Source organism: Macrotis lagotis, chromosome 8, assembly GCF_037893015.1.
Source record: "Macrotis lagotis isolate mMagLag1 chromosome 8, bilby.v1.9.chrom.fasta, whole genome shotgun sequence".
NCBI lineage: Eukaryota > Metazoa > Chordata > Mammalia > Peramelemorphia > Peramelidae > Macrotis > Macrotis lagotis.
The window spans coordinates 139597627-139620294 of record NC_133665.1 but is presented as its reverse complement, the minus strand read 5'-3'; the positions used below and the strand labels follow the sequence as shown (position 1 = coordinate 139620294).

The following is a 22668-nucleotide window of genomic DNA, read 5'->3' as shown; positions in this document are numbered from 1 at the left end:
AAATATTAGTCCCATATCAGAGCTCAGGCAACCTGAAACTCAGTTCTCTAGAGTGGCAATATCTATAGTTAAAAGCAAATACTTAATTGGATAGGCTCAGAAAGGTTTGCATTGTTCATTGTTCTTTCTATTGTGTTCTATTTTTCATTCCCTCTTCCTACTGCCAATCCTTTCTTGATTATACTCAATTCCCTCTGCCAGTAACTGTTCTTTCCCCCTCATTCCTCCAAAGCTTTCTTAGCCTTAATTTGTGTGCAGTATAGTTTCTGTCCTTGTCTTCAATATATGATCTATCGATATTTTATATTCCATTTGCTTTCCTCATCTCCCTTCCAACTTTTAAGGCTCCATTGAATATCAACTGCAATGGGCAAGCTTTGGCCTAGATACTGTTGGGGAATCCAACTCTTGTGTTGCCTCTCATCTAGGTTATGGAGATAAAATTAACCTTTGAAACAAGTAGCTAGGGGCAGCTAGGTATCATAGAGGATGGAGCACCAGCCCTGGAATTAGGAGAACCTGAGTTTACATCCGACCTCAGACATTTAATAATGACCTAGCTGTATGACCTTAGGTAAGTCACTTAACCCCATTGCCTTGCAAAAAACAATAACAGCAACAATTAGTTGGCACTTAAGTGTGTCTGTTGGAGTTAATCCATAACATGCCTGTGATATAGGAGTGGAGTATTCAGACTGCAGGAATGATTGGGGATTAAAGAAGGTGGAGATTGTTGAGGGCCATAAGAGTTGAGGAAAGGTTTCCAGGAGACATAAAACTCAAGTTGGGCTTTAAGGGAAAAGGTAGAATTTGACCAAGTAGAGAGGAGGGCATCCTTGGCAAGAGAAATAATGAGCTAAGATATGGAGGAAGAAATGAATAGAGCAGTGAATGGTGACTATAGCCTAGTTAAAGTGAGGGACACCTATCTGAAGAAAATAGTCCATATGTGTGGTTGGATAAAATGATAGAAGGGTTGCCTGTGGGGACATTCTCAAATGGGTCTAAGCTTGGGAGCACAATAGAATTACTAAGTGACCAGAAGACTGTCAGACTAGGATTTCTAGAAGGGTAAGGCAGAACTCAGGTTTCTTAACTATCTAGGTGACCTTGATCAAATCATTTCCCCTCTCATCTATTAAAAGGAGGCTGTTGGGTTGTAAGATTTTTAAGCTCTATGAACCTGTATGATCCATTAGTTTTTCAACCCAGTGAATAATAAAGGCTAATAATCGTTCTACTGGAGTGACCTCATAGCATTTACCCTTTTCTATCTCCCATTTCTTTCCTTATATATTTCCCAGTCCCTGTCCCCATCCCCCTTCTCCCTTCCCTCCCAATCACTAATCACTGGAAACATTGAAAGATGATTGGGAGAAGTCATTGTTCTTAATCATGGCTCTAGCAAAGGTTAGGAATGTGTCCTTATACATCCCCATATTTACAAATTTCCCTTAATAAATTCATAAGGGTCTGATTAAAATATTTACTTAACTTATAATTCCATCCTGTGTATTTACTGATCTTTGTAATAATACCTCCCTGTCATTTTTACTACACTTAATTCTTAAGCCCTAAAAACAAGAAATATGGGAAAAGAAGACTTGGAGTCAGAATTGTGTTCATATCCTGACTGAGACGTCTATTAATTGTGTGACCCTAAAATAAGGGGATTGGGCTCTATGTTCCTTTCTAGCTAGTTCTAAGTCTACGATCATTTGTGTGTCTGTGTGCACCTGTATGTATGGCTGTATTCACTAATCTTAGAAAAATGTGCTATCTCAAATACCAAAACACTTTTAAAACTGTCAGGCCCTAGAGCAATGAGATGAATAGATGTGGCTGTTTTTATAGACTAACATTCCTTTGAATAAATAAGACTACCTTGGTTGTGGACAGGATTGAGAAGTTCTGGACAGTGAGATGGCAGCCACCCTATCTTTAGTGTAGACAGCCTGGGCCTACCTGGGAAAAAGAACGTAGGCTTTATTTAGAGCCAGAAGAAACTCAACATGGTTTGATGTCAACGCAACAGGAAGTCTCCAGTGGAGTATTCCAGAGATCTGTTTGGTTCTATACTGTTTAACATTCTCATCAATGACTTTGATAAAGACATGGAGGGCATGCTCGTCAAATTTGCAGATGACAGTTCTGGCTGGGATAGCTAAAATAGGATGACAGGATCCAAAGAGTTGTGGGCCAAATCTAATAAAATGAAATTTGCTAGTGATAAAAGCCAAGTTTTACTTGTGGATATCAAAAAAAAAAAATCAACTTCATGAGTACAACAGGCTGGCATGGTTACTTAGCAATTATTTTCCAAAAAAGACCTGGGGGTTTTTAGTGGACCGAAAGCTCAATAGGAGTCAGCAATATGATGGTGTAGCCAAAAGGATTTTCCAGGAAGAGGGAGGTGATAGTCCCACTGTCTTTTGTTCGGTCTCAGCTGGGGTATTGTGTTTAGTTCTGAATGCAACAGTTAAAGAAGGCTTGATAAGCTGGAGAGTGGCCAAAGGATGGTGAGAGGCCTTGAATCCATGTCATGTGATGATCAGTTGATGTAATTGGATATATTTAGTCTAGAGAAGAGAGGACTAAGGGGAGGAAATTCAAGTTAGCTGACCTCAAGTATTTGAAAGGCTGTTAAAGGGAGGATGGATTGGAATTGTTGCCTTGACCCAGGAGAAAGAACCAGTAACAATGGTTGAAAATGGAAAAGAAGCCAATATTGACATGTCTGGAGGAACTTTTTATCAATTAGGGCAGTTCAAAAGTGGACCTAAGTAAATGGCACATTCGTCCTTCTAGGTGGTCTTCAAGAAGAAGAACCACTTGTCAGGTATTATAGTTAATGGATTGATATAAATGGCCACTAAGATCCCTTTCAACTCTCAGATTCTATGAGTAGTCCAATTCCTTAAGCAAGATAGAAGACACCAAGGCCCAGAGAAGTAAATTTGCTCAATTTGTGGGCAATTTCAGGCCCATTTTTCTAACATGATACATTTTCTACTATGTCATGTTGTTTCCTGGGAAACTAAATCTCTGGCTGCTTGTGAGTTTAGAAGATTACCTGGATGCATGTCCATATGCATCCTATGGGTGCCAAGAGGATATCTATCCATCCCTTTTTGAAAAGAAGGTAGGGATGGGATGGGGGGTCTTGCATAGGTGGGATTGAGAGAAACTTCATATTTTGCATGCATCCTTTTGTCATTTGTTTCTGGAAAATTGGGTCATTGTAGGAGCAGAGCTTTAGGGAGGGGAACTTGAAGGACATTAGTCTACTTTCCTTTTACAGATGAAATGTGTTGGATTGTATTCTTTTAGCTAAAAGAAAAGTAGAGTTGGTTGTGTGGCCTAATCCCCAACCCATAAGGTTATCGTCAAAGAAAATCCTTGTTCTGAACCTGTTTCCTAGGTCATCCTCTTTTCTTCCATCAGGGATAGACACTAGGGATTGGAGGGAGGAAAGAGTTGGTATTTCAGTAAACTTTTGCTTAAGTCCTCACCTCAGCTGTTGCCCTTGAATTCCAACCCTCTCTGGACCTTCTACCTCCAGTCCCAGTGGGATCTCCCCTCTCCCCTCCCTCCTGATGTAGTTTCTTCCTTGTGTAGCCTGCCAGGTCTTGGCTTTCATTGTTCTGTTCTTACATAGTAAATGGTCACAGTCACAGGTTTTCTCTCATCCTGTTTTTATTACAAAGAAGTTTCTAAATCTTCCCTCCTCCCCACCCATCCTCTTGAACAGCAGTATAGATACCCTTTGCCCATCATTCCATGAAAGGAAAGAAAAGCCAAGGACTTAAGTCTCTCTTCTGAAAGGACCACAATGTGAGGGTTTGTTGGGGGTGGAGGTGGTTCTCTTTAATTTAAAATGCTTTTTTGGCTTTTTGTTTTTATTGGGGAATTGGGGTATAACCCCCCTCCGTTACCCTTGTGAGGAGCACCGCTTTCTGAGGAGTGTTACCTTTCCAGTGTCAAGTGAAGATTGCCCTATTCCAGGTACATCTAGGCCCTGGGGGGTTGGGGAGGACCACTGTTCACTCCCATTTTTGCTACAAAATTTCCGCCTTCCCATTTCATTTCCTTCCCATCAGCCCCTGTATCCTTCACGCAATCTGGCTGCTATTCACAGTTTGTGTGTGATTTGTGTGTGTGGGGTTTTTTCATATAAAAAACTTAGCAAAAAAAAAAGTGGTGCTATTTTTAGAAACCTTTTTTGAAAGTCCATCGTAGCCCAGCTACAACCCTGGTTCATCTGGAAATTCCTCCCATCCAATAGGCATGCTCTCAGAGCCACCTAGTTTTAATTCCCCAGTGTTTCTCTGCCCCCTCTGGTTTTCCCTCTTCCACTCTGGGTCCGTACTTGCAGGACCCTGGTCTGTCCGCCCCAGCACATTATTCAAGACACGTATCCGCAGGAGAACTGGTCCGTAGTGGAAAAGATGTGCAGGCCCAGCTTCCCACTTATCATGGAAGGCGGTTTCTCGTCCATATGTTCTCACCGTCTCAGCTTCCATCAGCCCATCCCGTCTGTGTGAAATTTAAAATTGTCACCATCCTAGTAGGAATGCCCAGCAGGCGCCTTGGAAACTGCAAATCTGGGTGACATGTCTGCAAACCAACCCCCTTTCCCCCATTCACTTGGGGATTTCGATGTTGTCATTGAACCAAAGAACAAATAAAATGGCAGTTCGCTTGTTAAGGCTGGTGGCAGCAATGCCGGCATCTCCCCTCCAGGGCCTAGCTTGGATGAGGTAGCATTTGGTTGAAGCCGGTACCCCTATGGTGTTGGGGACAGACCCCCCCAATACCTGTCCCTGCTTGGCCTTCTGATTTGTTCTTCCAGCTGCCCCAGTCTGGGATTGATCCCGAGGACAGACAAGTTCAGAAGGTGATGGCGGGGACAAAGGGGGGGGGGGATTCAGTTCTACACCATCTTAGAGAATTTACCTGAAGTTACCAGTTGCTCCCATGAACATTTTTGGACACATGAGATGCCCCTTATCTAAGGCATCTCCTCTTGCATAGTTCTTAGACCGAGCCCTCATCAATGTCTTCTACTTGATCTAAGGAGGGTTTTTTGGAGATGGGGCCTTAACCAAACCCTAGCTATTCTGGGGTGGAGGCCTGACACGCCCATCCTACCCCCCCCCCAAACCCATCCTTCTTCAATTGTCCCAAGGGTCACAGGACTTAGCGGTCACTGCTCCAACTCCTTTCCCCTCATTTTTCAGATAGAAAAGTGAGACCCAGTGAATTGTCCAAGGTCACAAACTCGCCATCCCCCCCCCCCCCCAAGTATACAGCAATGATAGTTCTCTTCCTTGAGGCATTTGGAACAGGACTGATATGTGTTTGTGTGTGTGTGTGTTCAGTAGGGGTTGGGGAGGGTATGTTCACCAGGAAGAGAAGTGGACATTCTTTATTCCTCATTCTCTGGGTCAGCCCTCTGAGAGGTATCAGTGGCCCCAAGTTGAGGGAAGAGTCAAGGCAGAAGACACTTAAGGGCTAAAGTTGCATATTTCCACCCAGTTTAAGTCCCTCAACTCTGTCTCCTGGTGCTTTAGCTGGTCCCGTGACATCATTCCATCCATTGTCCCTACCCCTGCCCTCCACACATGGAGCAGGTAACCCTGTAGAAATGGAAATGGCAATGATTGTGGTAGCTGGGCCTTGAGGAAGATGATGACAAAGGACCGACATCCGCAAGGAGGCTGTGGCAGAAGTGGCCCAACTGTGGCTCAGGATTCCATCTATCTGAGGGATCAGCTCCTCTCTCTAGGGGAAGTCTCTGGGGAAACAGTTGCCCAGCTGAAGGAAGGATTTTTGGTGAAGTCTTGCTAGACATGTCTGTTCTTCAGCCCCAGGCTGTGCAAGTGGTTTGAAAAATAAAATTAATCAAAGAAAAGACAAAACATGGCTTCAGAGGGTCTCCCATCCTATCCTGTGTTTTGGGGGCCTTCATCCCTGGGTTGCTTTCTTCTTCTTCCTCTTCTTCACCATACAGCACACCATAAAATAGATATTTATTGTCTATATTATATATATTCATATATATATATATATATATATACTTTTTTTTTTTAAAAGACGTCTCAGAGTTAGCAGTGCACTGGATAGCAGAAGGTCACTTCTAGGGGGTTGGGGTAGGGCAGGACCAGCCCGGCTGTGAGGAGAGGCTCTCAGGCCTCACTGCAGCATTCATAGATGTTGTCCTCCATGAGGGCAATAACCTGCTCAAATTTGTGTTGCAGCTGTGTCCGGCGTGTGGTGGCATTAGCCTCTAGTGCAGTCATGATCTGGGAAGAGAGAACACGGCAGACTGTTAAGGCTTCTCTTGGGGGTTGTCTAAACCCTAAGCACAAGTAGGTAGAATCTGTGTGTAGCCTCCTATGAAGTCAAATTGGAGGTGGGTAGAAAAGGTCCCCCAAATAGCTTCTTTTCCCAATTTCCCACAGTACCTGAAATTCCACCATTAGCAGCTTCCCTTTGAATCAAATACTCCTTCCCTACCCCCAAATTTCCTATTAAAAGAAATTCTCTAGAAAGTGAAGAAAATTTATGATTGGACTGAACATGATCTTGAGTATGAATTTATCCATCATGTGTCTTTTTTTTTTTTTTTGGAGGTCATCAGGATTAATGACTTGCCCAGGGTCACACAGCTACTAAGTGAGGTCAAATTTGAACTCATATTCCAGGGCTCTTATCTATCCCTGCTACTCCTATCAGATGCTTTTGAAGAATGTCTGGAAGGGAAAGAAGGACATGAAAAAACTGAAAGAAAGGGAGGGGTTGAAGAGACACGTTGCCCCTTTCTTGATCTTTCTTGGAACTGACCCTATTTCTACGACAGAGCAGTTTCTAAGAAAAATCTGGAGCATTGAGGAGAGGGGAGTGGGTTCTCACTGTTCTGGAGACCTGAGGCACCTCCAGGTGGTTGGGGCTGGTTACCTGAGGACGATATCTCTTGGCATATTTATAAATCTCAGCCATGGCAACCTTCGTGTTGAATTCATTCCGATATTTCTAATGAGAAAGAGAAAGAACGTGGTCATGGGGGAAAAATGATTAACTATCAAGGAGAAGGGGAAGTAAGTGGCCCTTGTCTTTCAGCTGTGAGATGGATCCCTTAACTGGGAAGAAGCTGGCTACTGTGACTCTGGCTTATCTCAGCCTCTTGTTAGTGATGGACAGACTGGCTGCCTAGAGGATCCGGATTTGAATCCTTCCTCTGCCCACTTGTACAGAAGGCTGTTTTTTTTTAAAGGTAGTGAGTAAAACATGGTGGACCTCTTCCTTGCCCTACCTCCCTTACTGCTAAACACAGTCACACTTGGCTTGCGTCTCTTAGGGGCCTGTAGGTATTGAACCTCCTATAGGATCAATCTAGGATGAAAACATGGAAGAATACCCCAGAATTAGCTTAGTCTTCACCCATCCCATCAAAGTTCTCAGATAAAACCATTTTAATTTCCATCCCTGGACAATGTTGATCAGGAAAGACCTTCTCCTGGGCATTTTACCTTGGACCACCCATGGGTTGTCCCCCACCTCCCCCAACTAAGATGAGACGCTCTCAGGCTTGTTCCTTACCCGAGATTCCTCAGCAAGATGGGCATTCATTTCCTGTTCGCTGAGAGGAGTCATGTCATGAATCTGTTTGTAGTATCTCTGTACAATTTTCCTGTACTCAGGAATCTCCTTGGCATAGAGAAGCTTATTGGTTGGGGAATCCTGAGAGAGAGAGAAGGAAGATGATTAGATGCCCTACTTGACCAGGGGCCCAGGTTTTTGGTGAGTCCTGGACCGCCCTGGGAGTCTGCTTAAACCTAGGGATACCTTCTCAGAATCAGGTGTATAAATATACATAATTAAAAGGTTACAAGGGAAACCAGTCCTGTTGAAACAGTTTTATATGCACATACATAAAACACAAATACAATATAATAAATAATGCATATATATATATATATGCAAAAACTTCATTTACCATTTATCTATTAAAAACAAAGTTTAGAGATCCCAGAATCAGAACCCTTGGATTAACTGTTTCTTTCTAACTCTGATATTTTATGAGTCTGTATCTGTAAGGATATAAAACCAGTCAGTGGAACATTTCCTATCCCCTTCACTTTTCTCTCTCTCTCTCTCTCTCCCCCTTCCTCCCTCCTTCCCTCCCTTCCTTTCTTTTTTGCAAGGCAATGTGGTTAAGTGCCTTGCCCAAGGCCACACAGCTAGGTAATTATTAAATGTCTGAGGTCAGATTTGGACTCAGGTCCTCCTGACTCCAGGGCCGGTGCTCTATCACTGTGCTACTTAGCTGCCCCCAACCCCCTCACTTTTCAAAGAAGGAAACTGAGGCTCAGAGAGGTGTACTCTGTGCATAATAACTTTGCTGGTCATAGAGTTGGCCAGTTGGTCTGGTATGAGAATCCAGGTTTCCTGATTCTCCATTCAATGCTCTTTCTACCACATCATACAGTCTCCCTTTGCAATCCTAAGCTGCATGTATTCACCAAGAAATGCCAGAAGAAACATCTCCTCAGTCTGGCAAGACATGTCACCAACTGTAATATAGAGAAAAGGGAATGGAATTTGGAAATCAGAAGATTTGAGTTCAGGTCCTTACTCTCTCATTGTTATGTGACTTTGGGCAAGTCTCTGGGTCTCAGTTTCCCTTTTGAAAAATGACAGGGTTGGCTCAGATGATTTTTAAGACCCCCTCCCAGCTCTAAGCCTATGAGTCTACCACCTAGCTCCCAATCATCTGTACCCTCAGACTTCAATGCTATCCTTTTAAATGATTGTCTATTATTACAAATTTATCTCTTGTGTTTTATCCTTCTTGAATGTGAGTCAGTTCTATCTATGTTGCATCTCATTGCAAATCAACAAGTTTATGGTGTTTGAGGCACGTCGCCAACCTTGGGTGCTTTTGCCCACCAGTAACTGGCTTGAGGCATTAGACAGTGAATTGACTTCTTTGCTGTGTATCCTGTTGAGGAAGACTACCTGCCCCTATACTAAATGATCTGAAACTAGGGGCAAGGTTGGGGGAGGAGAAGGGGATTCTTTGCTTTCTTTCTGCTGTCATCAGTTGTTACTATTTGAAGATAATGCCAGCCTTCTTTCTCTTCTGCTGTCTTTTTTTTGACATAAAATTGATCCGGTAATGGCTTGGGACTGTCCCTGTTCTTTTGTAAAATACAATCCAAGGACTTTGTGACCCATCTGCTACTTGGGGAGGGTTTTTCCACTTACTTTTGTACTCAGAGCTATATTCTAGATGGCTGAGGTCATGGGGAGTCTAACAGTTCCACCTGCATCAAACTGAAATGTAACTATATCTTTTGTGGTTGGTATGGTTCAGTTGTTCCAGTCATACCTGACTCTTCGTGACCCTATTTTGGGGTTTTCTTGGCAAAGCTTAATGGGGTGGTTTGCCATTTCCTTCTCAGATCATTTTACAGTTGAGAAAACTGAAGCAAAAGGGGTTAAGTGACTTGCCCAGGATCACATAGCTGCTAAGTATAAAAGGTTGGATTTGAATTCAGGAAGATGAATATTTTTGATTCTAGACCTGACTCTTTATCCACTGTGTCACTTAGCTTTCCATAGCTATATCTATATTCATACACATATACATGTAAAATATATATATACATACACATATGTGTGTATATATGTGTATATATGTGTGTGTATATATGTGTATATATATGTGTGTGTATATGTGTGTATATATGTAAATGTAATGCTGGGGCAGCTAGGTGGTGCATTGGATAGAGCACTGGCCCTTTAGTCAGGAGGACCTTAGTTCAAATCCAGTCTCAGACATTTAATAATTCCCTAGCTGTGTGACCTTGGGCAAATAATACTTGTGGCATACAAATATGTATATAACTATACTCACACACAGATACATACACACATATACCATATTTCCTCATGTATAAGACACAGCCTTTTTCAAAAAATTTGGGGTCTAAAAACTGGGAGCATCCTCTACAGTGGTGGTAGATTTTTTTTACTTGCATTTCCCGCTTTTTCACACTTGTCTTTGCGCTCATTGTTTCACATTTGTTACCAGTATATTAGGTTCTGTTTTGCCATGTTCTGCCCAGAAATGGTTCAGAAAAGATTTTCAACCCATGCTGAATTCAAGTTCAAAGTGATCCAGTTTGCAAAAGTGAATGGAAATTGTGCTGCTGAACATTAGTCTGGTCTTCCTCCAACTGAGAAAACAATCTGAGACTGGCTACTGGAAGAAGAAACCCTACTGAAAATACCCCTACAGAAGAAGGCCATAAGAGACAAGGCAGCCAAATGGCCTGAGATAGAGAGGGAATGGAAGAGAGGGATTGAAGAGAAAAGGGCCATTGGAATTCATTTGTCTCCAAAGATGGCTCAGCAGGAGGCCAGGAGAATTTGTGATGAAAAAGAAGGGACTGATTTCCAAGGAAATTACAATTGAGGCTTCAGATCATGAAATAGAAAGGATTAAGCATGTGTCCATGCACCAGACTTGCCCAAAAGATGACAAAGCTAGGAGAAGAAGGTCCTTGAATTTCATGATGAATAAAACTTGAGTTCAATAATGTTATGTAATACATTTTTTTTTTCAAATTTCAGGGCCCCAAATTAAGGTATATCTTATATATGGAGAAATACAGTATATGAAATAAATTAATAAATGCTTATTAATGACCTCCCATTTCTGGGCAACCTGCTATGCTCTAGGAATATAAAAAAATTGAAATATAGTCCCAATCCTCAAAGAATTCACAATCTAATGATAGATATATACATAATATACATATATATGTAAGTATATAATAATAGTAGTAGTAGTAGCTAATATTTATATAGTGCTTACTATAGGCCAGGCCCTGTCCAAAGCACTTACAATTATTATCTCATTTGACCTTCACAACCATCCTGGAAGGTAAGTGCTATATCCCCATTTTACAGATAAGGAAATTGAGGTAAAGAGCTCTTAAGTGACTTGCCTAGGGTCATACAGCTAGAAAGTAGCTGAGGCTGGATTTGAACTCACGTCTTCCTAATTGCAGGCCCTATGCTCTATGCCTCACCAGCTACCCATGCTCCATTTCCAAAGTGATGCAGGAAAAAAATTGCACAAACTTCATTTATTCTCCCCGTTCTACTATGTACAACCTGCCTTTCCAGGTTTAGGAGACTGATAGTTGCAGAGAATGGAGAAGTTCCAGTCAATGGAGAAGTCATCAGGATTTTGTAGACTAGTCTAGAGGGCTGGGTTTTATTTGAAGGGTCATTTTCCCATTGCCTTCCAGGTTCAGTCTGATGTCTTAACCCCATTAAAGAGGAGTACGTGGTGAGGAAAACCTCCTCTTTTGTGGACCACCAAATGAAGGGCTATCCAAGAAGGAAGGGCTCAGGCATTGTAGGCAGAACCAAACAAAAAACCCTCAAAATGACTGTGTCCTTCTGCCCTTCTTCCCCAAAGAATTCATTTTACCACAGTCACAGGAATCCTCCAATTAAAGGATTAGGGTAAATTTCCAAGATCTTACATCAATACAGGTACTAGCTGATGGCGTTCTGCTGGGAAGCAGCCAAAGCAAATCACACCCCTAAAAATCAATGTCTTTTTCATTCATTCCACAAACAATCCTAATGCACCTACTGTGTGGCAGGTCCAATGGTAGGTGTTGAGGATTCAAAAATAAGAAAATTCCTGCTCTCAAGAGGAAGATTATGTGGGGAACATGGACATAGATAAGAAGAGAGAAGAAGTTTCTCTAGGAGTGACTCTGGGCCAGGGGTTCTTAATCTTTTGTGGGTCCTGAGGACCCTTGGGCAGCTTGGTGAAGTCTATGAACCCCTTTGGGGGCAACTAGGGTACCACAGGGTGCAGATAACCAACCTGGAGTCAGGAAGCCTCATATTCCTGAGTTCAAATCTGACCTCAAATATTGTGTGACTCTGGGCAAGTCAATTAACCCTGTTTGACTCAGTTTTCCTCATTCTGTAAAAAGATCTGGAGAAGGAAATGATAAACTCCTCCCATACTTCTGCTAAGAAAACCCCAAATGGGGTCAATGAAAAGTCAAATATGACTGAAATGACTGAACAACAACACGAAAAACATACCCCTTCTCAGAATCACCTCTTAAAAATGGACAAAATAAGATACAAAGGAAACTCAGCATACTGAAATAGTTATAAATATATGTATATATGTATATACCACACATCCACACGCATGTATATATATCCATATCCATATATCCATTCATATAGATACATATCCATGTATGCATGTATGTATTTCTGTTCATTGACGCTAGGTTAAGAACTCCTGTGAAGGGACAGTGGCACACTAGTGGAAGCTTGCTGTGACTGGATGAGGATCAGGACACTTATATTTTGGTCTTGGCTCCATCTTTAACTTGCTTTATGACTTTAGACTTAATTTACTTCTTTCTCATCTTCATTTTTTCCACTCTAAAATAAGGGAGGTGGATAAGATGACTGTCATTTCTATGGTAGCCTAATTTTGGGTTTATTGGTTTAAGGAGAGAAAAGGAGATGTACAAAACAAAATGATACTCTAACCCCTCCCCCTCCCCCCAAAGCCAATCCCTTCATCAGTTAATAACCATTAATTGATGACCCACTATGTCCTGGCACTATGGTGCTGGGTTAGAAGACAAAAGTGAACTGCTCCCTACTCTCATAGGTCAGGGTAGAGAAGTTTAGTCATTGCTGACGCCCCAAGCTGCCAACAGCAGAGGGACTATTTTATTCTAATGGGTGACAAAGAGAGAGTTTCCTCTCTGGCTCCATCTCCCCTCTCTCTGCCCCATGAGACTGGGCTGCTGGAAGCCTTTCCATCTGCTGCCTGACCCTACCTAACCTCTAACCCTGTCTGTCGCCTGATAAGGGAAAACAGAGGTATAGGATAGCCGTCAGAAATGTGAAAAAGAAACATAAACAACCGGTCTCCTCCCCATCCTTCTCCTAGCCCTCTAATTAGGGAAATTCAGCCACTTGATCTCTGTGGAGAACTTAATTTCAATGGATTATACAGTGATGGGAAAGAAAAGGTGGCTTGCTGGGAATTCTTATACTTGGGAGGGGGCCTAGTAGAGCCTAGGGAATGGAGCCCTTTGGGATAGAAGGGCAACAAAGGCAGAGTCTAGTGAAAAGAGCAGTATATTTGTAATTAGAAGAACATTGGAATCCAAAATGCCTAGGATTTATTAAATGCCTACAATTTGTTACCCTAAGTGGTAGGGATATCCCAAAAAATGTAATCCCTGCCTTCAAAGAGCTTCACATTCTCACTGGACCTGGGTTTGAAGCTTGACTCTGGGTGACCTTGGGTGTGTCACTGAACCGCTTTGAGGCTCAGGCTTCTACTCTGAAAAATGGAGGATTTGGACTAGATTTTTTGTTTGTTTTTTTGCAAGGTAGTAGGGTTAAGTGACTTGCCCAAGGTTACATATACAATTATTTAGTGTCTGGGGCCACATTTGAACTCAGGTCCTCCTGACTCTAGGGGCTGTGCTCTATCTACTGGCACCAAGCTGCCCCAAACTTTCTTTTTTTAAATATTTCGAAAACTATCTATATCTATGTCTATATCTATATCTATATCTATATCTATATCTATATCTATATCTGTATCTATCTATATTAGTTGATTTCGTTTGTAATGCCATGGTTTTGGGGTTTTTTTTTTAGATTTTTGTAAGACAATGGGGTTAAGTGGCTTGCCCAAGGCCACACAACTAGGTAATTAAGTGTCTGAGGCCGGATTTGAACTCAGGTACTCCTGACTCCAGGGCCAGTGCTCTATCCACTGCACCGCCTAGCCACCCCAATCCCATGTATTTTATTTATTTATTTATTTGTTTGTTTGTTTGTTTGTTTATTTATTTATTTAGGTTTTTGCAAGGCAATGGGGTTAAGTGGCTTGCCCAAGGCCACACAGCTAGGTAATTACTAAGTGTCTGAGACCGGATTTGAACTCAGGCCATGTTTTATTCTGTGTATTGAAAAACCTGAGAAAAAGTTTGTAGGCATCAAGATAAATCAATATGGATTTATTATGTGCCTACTATGTGTTAAGCATTGTGATTAATGTTGGGAAAACAATGAAAGGTGAAAGCATCCTGTGCTCTCAGTGTTGAAAGGGGGAGACAACATACAAACAACAATAAACATGAAGGGCTTTAAAAAGTCAAACAGTAGACTTTACAGTTGACCCTGGAGGGAATCACTGGAAAATAGTGAATATGAGGCTGACATGATAAGACTTGTATTTTTGGAGAATCAATATAGTGGTGAGTGGAAGATGGTTTGGAATGGGGAAGAGATTTGTGACACAAGATGGGAGACCAACCAACTGGCTGCTGCATTTGTCCAGGTGTGAGGTGTTGAGGGGTATTATCAAAGGAGAAAAGAGGGAATATATAAGAAATGTTATGATGATGGAATCCATAGGACTTGGCAACAGATTGGCTGTAGAGTGAGGTCAAGGAGATAAAATGAGTATGATAATAGCCCCTGCCTCTCAGAGTTGTGGGAATACAATAAAATAACACTTGTAAGACACTTTGCAAACATTATGGTAATAAATACATGCTAGTTATAATAAAAAAATTGTTATTGAGGTAATGAGAATAAGATCAAAGATGACAGGTAGAAAGCTTGAGTGACTGTAAGAATTGTGATAGTCTTGTGATAATCTTGAGATAGTTTTGATTGTGAAACTCTCCTTACTTCTCAAGAAGTTCAGAAGAAGTAAAGACTTGGAAGGGAAAGAGAATGAATTCAGTTTTGGACATGTTGAGTTTAAGAGTCCTATGGGACATCTGGTTAGAGAGATTTAAAAGAGATTTGGAGATGAAAGATTAGAGGTCAGGAGAGAAGTTAGGGCCAGATCAATGGATCTAAGACTCATCTTGTAAAGATGATATTTAATCCACAGAAACTGATGAAATCATCAAGTGAAACAGTACAGAGGAGGAAGAGAAGAAGGCCCAGAATAGAACCTTGGGGATATCTACAGTTAATAGGGACAACATAGGTGAAGATTCAGCAAAAGAAACTAAGAGACAAGGAGAAGGAGAAACATGAGAGAGCAGTGTTACAAAAATCTAGAGAGAAAAGATTATTAAAAGGAAGAGAGCAGTCCATAGTAGCAAAGGCTTTGTAGCTTTGGCCATGAAGAGATCTTTTTTGATTTTTAGAAAGAACAGTTGCAGTTGAATGATGGCACTGGAAGCCAGGCTGTACAGAGTTAAGAAGAGAATGAGAGGAAAGAAGTGGAAATACTTCAGCTGAAAAAGAGAAAAAGAAATGATCAAGAATGATGACTAGTGGGGGATGGACAGATCAAGTGAGGGTCTTTTAAAATGAGTGAAGTATGTTTGTAGGCAGCAAGGAAGCAAGTCAGTGATGTGTGTGTGTGTGTGTGTGTGTGTGTGTGTGTGTGTGTGTGTGTGTGTGACCAGATCACTTGTGCAATTATGCCTTGGCAAAGGGAAGGGTTGCTTCTTCATATGAAATGATGAAGACTTGGGTATCTGAGTAATAAGACATGAGGAAGGGGAGAAATAGGAAGCTCTTGGAGAATAATCTCAATTTTTCATTGAAATGCATGGCAAATTTCTCAATTGAAAGAGTAGGGAGACAGGACCACCAAAGGGACCATGTCACAAAAAAGATTAAGAAGACATGGACTAGATAAACTCATAAATAATCAGCATTTCTATATATTCCTAACAAAATAAACAAAAATTCTATTGAAAATAACTAAAGACAATATAAAATACTTTGGAATCCATCAGCCAAGGTATACATAGGAACTATATGAATACAATCACAAAACACTTTTCACACAAATTAAGATATAGATCTAAATAGTAGAAGAAATATTTACTGCTCATGGTTAGGACAAGCCATCATAATAAAAATGACAATTCTACCTAGGTGAAATTATTGATTCAGTGCCATTTGAGTCAAACAAAGAATTATTTTATAGAGCTAGAAAAAAATAACAAGTCATCTGGAATCACAAAAGTTCAAGAATATTGAGGGAATCAATGAAAAAAAATGAGAGCAGGCAAGCAGTACTTGATATCAAACTATACTACAAAGTAGTAAACCATGTGGATAAGAAATAGAGCGGATGATCAATTAAACTGATTAGGTACACAATATATAGAAATAAATGAGCACAGTAGTCTTGTATTTTATAAACTCAAAGATTTCAGCTACTGGGACAAGAAAACTACTGGAAAAACTAGAAAGCAATCTGGCAGAAATTAGGCATGCCAATATAAGCTCAAAATGGATACACGATTTAGACATAATGAGTGATGTCATAAGCAAATTAGAGGGGCATGGAAAAATGACTAGTCAGATCTATGGATAAGAGAAGTATTCATGATCAAATGATAGAGAAAATCAAGAGATTTAAATGGATAACTTTGATTACAAGAATTTTTTTTTATAGGTTTTTGCAAGGCAAATGGGGTTAAGTGGCTTGCCCAAGGCCACACAGCTAGGTAATTATTGTCTGAGGTCAGATTTGAACTCAGGCACTCCTGGGCTGATGCTCTATCTACTGCCACCCAGCTGCCCCTGATTACAAGAATTTTAAAAGTTTTTACACAACAAAACCAATGAAGCCAAAATTAGAATGAAAGCAGGAAACCAAGGGAAAAAATATAACAAGAGTCTGATAAAAGTTTCATTTTTCAAATACTTAGGAAGCTGAGCAAAAATTATAAAAATAAGAACCAATCCCCAAAGATTAATGGTCAAAAGATATGAACATCAGTTTTCAGAAAAAAAAAAATCAAAGCTATCAATAGTCAAATGAAAAAATGCTCTAAAACTTATTAATTACAAAAATGAAGATTAAGGCAACTCTCAGGTATGACCTAACCTCCATCAGATTGACTAACATGACAAAAATGGAAAATGACAAGGCCTGGGAGGGATGTGGAAAAACAGCTACATGAATGCATTGTAGGTGGAATTGTGAACAAATCTAAATATTCTGGAAGAATAGCTGTCCTTTGCCCAAAGAGCTATAAACTGCATGCCTTTTGACCTAGCAATGCTGCTACTAGGTCTGTATCCCAAAGGGATTAAAGAAAAGGAAAAGGACTTATATGTACAAAAGCAGATCTTTTTCTGATGGCAGATAATTGGAAACTGAGAGAATGTCCATCAATTGAGAAATGACTGAACAAGCAGTGGCATATGATTGTGATGGGAGTACTATTGTGCTATGAGAAATAATGAGGGGAAGAGGTTCAGAAAAATTTGAAAAGACTTATGAGCTGATGCAAAGTGAAGGGAGAAGAACCAGGAGAACCTTCCACACAGTAACAGTGATACTGTTAAAGATGATCAACTGTGAAAGACTTAGCTACTTTAATCAATACAATGATCTTTATAATTACAGAGGATTCATGATAAAAAAAATGCTCTCTACCCCCCCCAGAAGAATTCTGAGTGCACATTAAAGAAATACTTTATTTTTAATTTTTCTTGCATTTTTTTCTCACCATGACTAATGGGGAAAAATATTTTGCATCTTGCCTTATCAATGGATGGAAGGAGGGGATGGATGGAGGCAGAAATTTGGAACTGAAACTAAAAATTAAAAAAAAAAGAACCCTCAGATTAGATTTTCTCTAAGGTCTTTTTCTCTTTAAAGGAGGTATCTAGTTGGTTCAGTGATTTGAAATAATAAGCATGAAATCAGGAAGACCTGAATTCAAGTGACTTAACCTCCAGTTTCCTTACAGTTAAAATACAGATAATAAATACTAACTTCCTACCAGGATTGTAATGAAGATAAAAGGAGATATTTTCAAAGCACTCTGTGATCCTTCAATCACTATATAAATTATTAGATAATTTATGGCTAATACTATTTATGCTATTTCTAATACCTATTTATAGCTAATAGCTATTACCCATGATCTCTGTGGCTTCACTGATGACAATGGTACAGTTCTTCCACTCTCTAGATCCTTTTTTTTTTTTTTAGATTTTTCAAGGCAATGGGGTTAAGTGGCTTGCCCAAGGCCACACAGCTAGGTAATTATTAAGTGTCTGAGGTTGGATTTGAATCCAGGTACTCCTGACTCCAGGGCCAGTGCTCTATTCACTGTGCCACCTAGCCGCGCCTTCACTCTCTAGATCTTGATAGAGAAATCCCAGATTCAAAATGGACTTTCAAATTACAAAGCTAATAAGATTTTATTTCCCTCTTTTTATATAGTAAGTAAAATCTCTTTGAAGTAGCTAGGTGTCATAGTGGATAGACTGCTGGGTTTGGAGTCAGGAAGACTTAATCCTGTTTGCCTCAGTTTCCTTGTCTGTAAAATGAGCTGGAGAAAGAAATACAAACCCTCTAGTTTCTTTCCCAGTGACCTTGGAGGGGGTCACAGAGAGTCAAACACAACTAAAACAACTCAAAAACAACCTCCTTATTTCATTCTCCTCCATTCTGTAGTTTGTGTACCTTAAGACAATCATTGGGTTGGCGTTGGTTTTGTTCAGGAAACCTGTCCTTCAGAGGATATAAATTAAGAGTGTAAACACGATCACAGGGGGCAGGTTTAAAATATCTAAGAGAATAACATCAATCACTTCAGAATATTAAAAATGACACATTTACATAATACAAAGTCTTTTAAGATTTATGAAGTCCCTTTCTCCTCCCAACTCCTGTGCTATTTACATGCAAATGATAGAAATGCTAATTGCAAATATCGCTGCTCCCTTGAGGACCTTCACTAGACCTATTCAATCCAACAACAAACATTATTAGGCCTCACACTATCTCTGAGATATCATATTAGGACAGGGACCATGCAATCATAAAATTATAGATGAAGAAGCGATGTGAAAGGTCATTCAGTCCAACTGTATCATTTATATATTGAGAAAAAGGAAGCCCAGGGAGATTTCCAGACTTGTCCTGGATCATACAGGGGGCAAAGCTAAGATTCAAACTCAGGTCCTTTGACTTCAAATCCATCACTCTTAGACCAAAATGTAACTGTCTCTTCAAGGAGCTTACAATTTTCAATAGGAAAGAACAAGTGATGCAGTCATGTTAGCTACTGAGAACTAAGGGGACCACAGGATCCTAAATTCAGAACCAAAAGGGACCCGAGAGACCAGCTAATCCAAATTGCCAGGCTTTCTCCTTCTCCTCAACCATGGAAAAAGCCTGCACTCTTTGCTCCAAATGAACATCTTACCAGTGTGCCCCTGGTCACAGGAGGATCCAGGAGAGAGGAAGTGAGCAAACCACCACAAACCACCACAAATAATTACCATGGAGACGGGGAAGGGGAAAGGGAAGAGTAAAGGAACAAGCTTCTGTATGTATGTATGTATGTATGTATGCATGCATGTGTCATCAATCTATTGAACTATCTGTCCTTTGATAGCACATACTATACAAAATGGCAAACTATTTAAGTTTCTTTGCCAAGAAAACCCCATATGGGATCATGAAGAGTTGGATGTGACAAATGACTGAACAGCAATGCGCAGTAGATATTTTACAAATATTATTCCATTGGATGAAAGGTGAGTTCTATTACTATCCTTATTTTACAGCTGAGGAAACTGAGGCAAACTGAGGCTAAGTGACTTGTCCAGGGTCACATAGTGTCTGAGGCCAGATTTGAACTAAGAACTTCTTGAATCCATTGCTAGCATCTATTCGCTGTGTAACCAGCTACCTCTAGAAATAGTACCAACTGCTTTGATGGTGGATGAAGACATCATCCTTTTTTTTTGTGAAGGAAACCATACAATGATGTGTTCTTTCCATATTCTAAAATCCCATTTTTTTTTGGTTGATTCTAACTGGGCTGCCTACATTCATCTCCCACTTCATTTGATCTTATGGGACTTTGTAGACTTCAGGGGTGGGAAACTACTACTTTTCAAGACAGCCCATTCTTGGATTATCCAACCATGGACTGGGGGACATCAAATCTAAATTTGTCCCCTCTACTCACTGCCTGCAGTCTAATGCTTCTTCAAGATATTTGGAGTCAGGAGTACCTGAGTTCAAATTTGGCCTCAGACACTTAATAATGACCTAGCTGTGTGGCCTTGGGCAAGCCACTTAACCCCATTGCCTTGCAAAAATACAAAAACAAAAAAACCCTTAAAAAAAAAAGAAGATATTTGAAGAGAGCTATCACACCTCTTTCCCAACCTAGACTAAGGGATCAATGTTGGGTTTAAGCTTTTCCCTGAGTTGGGAGCTGCTAAATTCCTAAGTCCCAGTTCTTGCACAGGAGAGTCTCCAAGTTGGAAGAGACATTGGTAGTCAATTAGGTCAAATTGTCCCAGAAATAGAATCACCTCCCTCTCCTCTGCCCCCCGCCCCACCCTCTACTGACAAGAGGCCATCCAATCTCTGCTTGAAGACCTCACTGAGGGAATAGCTACCGATTCCTGTGGTAGCCCCATGTCTCTTATGAACAGTTCTAGTTCTTTGGAAATTTTCCCTGCCAATCCCAAAATTGGCTTCTTTGCAACCTCCACTCTTGGCTCTTGGCCCTTATTTCTGGGCCCAACAGAATGAGGCAAATCCTTTGTGCTTTGACAGTTAATTTCTTATTTCCTTTTTAGGTTTTTGAAAGGCAATGGGGTTAAGTGACTTGCCCAAGGCCACACAGCTAGGTAATTACTAAGTGTCTGAAGGCAGATTTGAACTCTGGTCCTCCTGACTCCAGGGCCGGTGCTCTATCCACTTCGCCACCTAGCTGCCCTGACAATTTCACCCTTGATATTCTCCCAATAAACATTTCTAGTTTTTGTAACTCGTCTTCCTAATCTCCAGGATCTCCACCATCCTGGCTACCTTCCTGTGAATGCTCTCTAACACATCAGTGCCAATCCATGCTGCCCAGCAAAGCACTCAGTCTGACCAGTGAGAAACTAACCTTGCCCAGCTGTAGGTCGGAGATGGAGCAGGCATCAATGAAGGCCTGGGCAATGACAGAGAGGCAGGCATCTATGTGGTCAGTCTTGTCGATGTCAAAGACAAACTGGGGGTTCTTCAGAATGTTGACCCAGAATCTCAGAGGTAGGCTGTCATAGAAGAAAGTGTAGGAGAGTGAAAAACGGAGACAGGGAGAGGCCTGGCCCACCCACACTGTGCCAGCCTGTCGGCTAGAAGAGAGAAAAAAGACCAGGGGATGAGAAAGGAGTCTGGGAAGGGGAGTAGCAAGGTTGGGTGTTTGATCTTTTTATGACAATGTGGGATTACTTAAATCTGGTTGATGAGTGAGACAGGGGTGGGGGTGGGGTGCATCAGGGCAGGATCCTTTCCCTCCTCTGGCAGACAGCTGTGTAGTAGAGAGAGGCCTGTCCATCACATCCTTGGACCACAGACAGAGCGGCCTTCATCACTTGCTCTACCAGAAATTACTCTTCCTATGTTTGATTATACATCCCTTCTATGGATGAAAGAATGCGGCAGGGAAGGTGGGGTTAAGAAGGACAGCCTCAGAGGAGAGACTCCTTGGGGGCCACTGGGGCCTGCTGCTCACTGAGAGATCAGGGAGAATCTGCCCTCCATCACCTGTTCTGAGTTACTAGCTACAAGGCCCTGGGGATGCCCTTGGATTTCAGTATGATCCCTTTGATCTTTTCCTCTCTTCAAAAATAAGATGGAAAAACATCCTTCAGCCATGTGACCGCTGCCTAGCTCAGCACAGGTTGCAATCTCCCAACCTCTTAGAGGATGTTTCGTGCATGGCTGTGACTGTTTAAAAAAAAAAAAACACACTAAAAAAGCAAAACCAAGCAAAGAACCCCAAAGCCAACACCTGGGGACCACCCTTCTGGGGAATGAGCACTCAGCAAGGCTAGTTGTCAGATTGGCCAGGTCTAGATTCGACAATATTCCAACTTGGCGTGACCTGCCTTTACATGATATTGGCTCTTGGCATGGCCAATGAGATGTCAGATCCGCCCATGTACAGTTAGGGGCTTTGGTAGCAGATGGAAAACTGAACATCTTTTAAGTTGCACAGCTGGCCTGGAGGCTATGGGATGTGAGGAGCAGGCAGAGTGGTGGGAGCGCTCCTACCTTTGTCTGCCTTCTCTCATGGATGCATTCTGGGGGCGCTCTGTCAGAAGCCACTCTCTGAAATTAATAGACTGTAGCTCAAGAGCCAGAAGACCCTTCAGGGACCACTGAGTCATTTGACAGAGGAGGAAACTGAGGTACCTAGAGAATGGCTTTCGTTGTACCATAACGCCTACTTGCTGACTGAAGATGCTGATGGTTGTGGCCACTTTGCCCCCCAACTTCTCGAATAAGCACTGCCTAGCCCGACGTATGAGGAAGGAGTCACTGGAGAGTTGGCAGGACCTGATGGATCTTATTCCTTCCATCTTAGACGGCCCATGGTCACCATGACAACAGGTCAGCGAGGTACCACAAAGTGACCCTGGATTCTGCTATGAACATTCTGACACTGGAGTCCTCTCAGTTTCATGCTTAGATACTCTCTACTTTTAATTAAAAAGGAGTGGTTCCTCCCACCCCCAATTTCTTTCCTTCCATTCTGCACAACAAAGGAGCCTCAGAATGGGATCAGCTGG

At 41.4% G+C, this 22668-nt stretch overlaps 1 protein-coding gene across 1 annotated transcript in view; it reads right to left on the bottom strand.

The window, feature by feature from the left end:
• Nucleotides 1-1708: 1708 nt before the first annotated feature.
• The window catches only part of PLXND1 (plexin D1), a 200049-nt gene continuing 179089 nt past the window's right edge, over nt 1709-22668 (bottom strand). Inside the window, exons 33-36 of the mRNA XM_074198509.1 lie at nt 21000-21147; nt 7603-7743; nt 6961-7035; nt 1709-6305 (exon numbers count right to left, since the gene is read on the bottom strand). Coding sequence (XP_074054610.1) covers nt 6189-6305; nt 6961-7035; nt 7603-7743; nt 21000-21147 — 481 coding nt within the window. The 3' untranslated portion in view covers nt 1709-6188. The remainder of the gene's footprint in view (nt 6306-6960; nt 7036-7602; nt 7744-20999; nt 21148-22668) is intronic.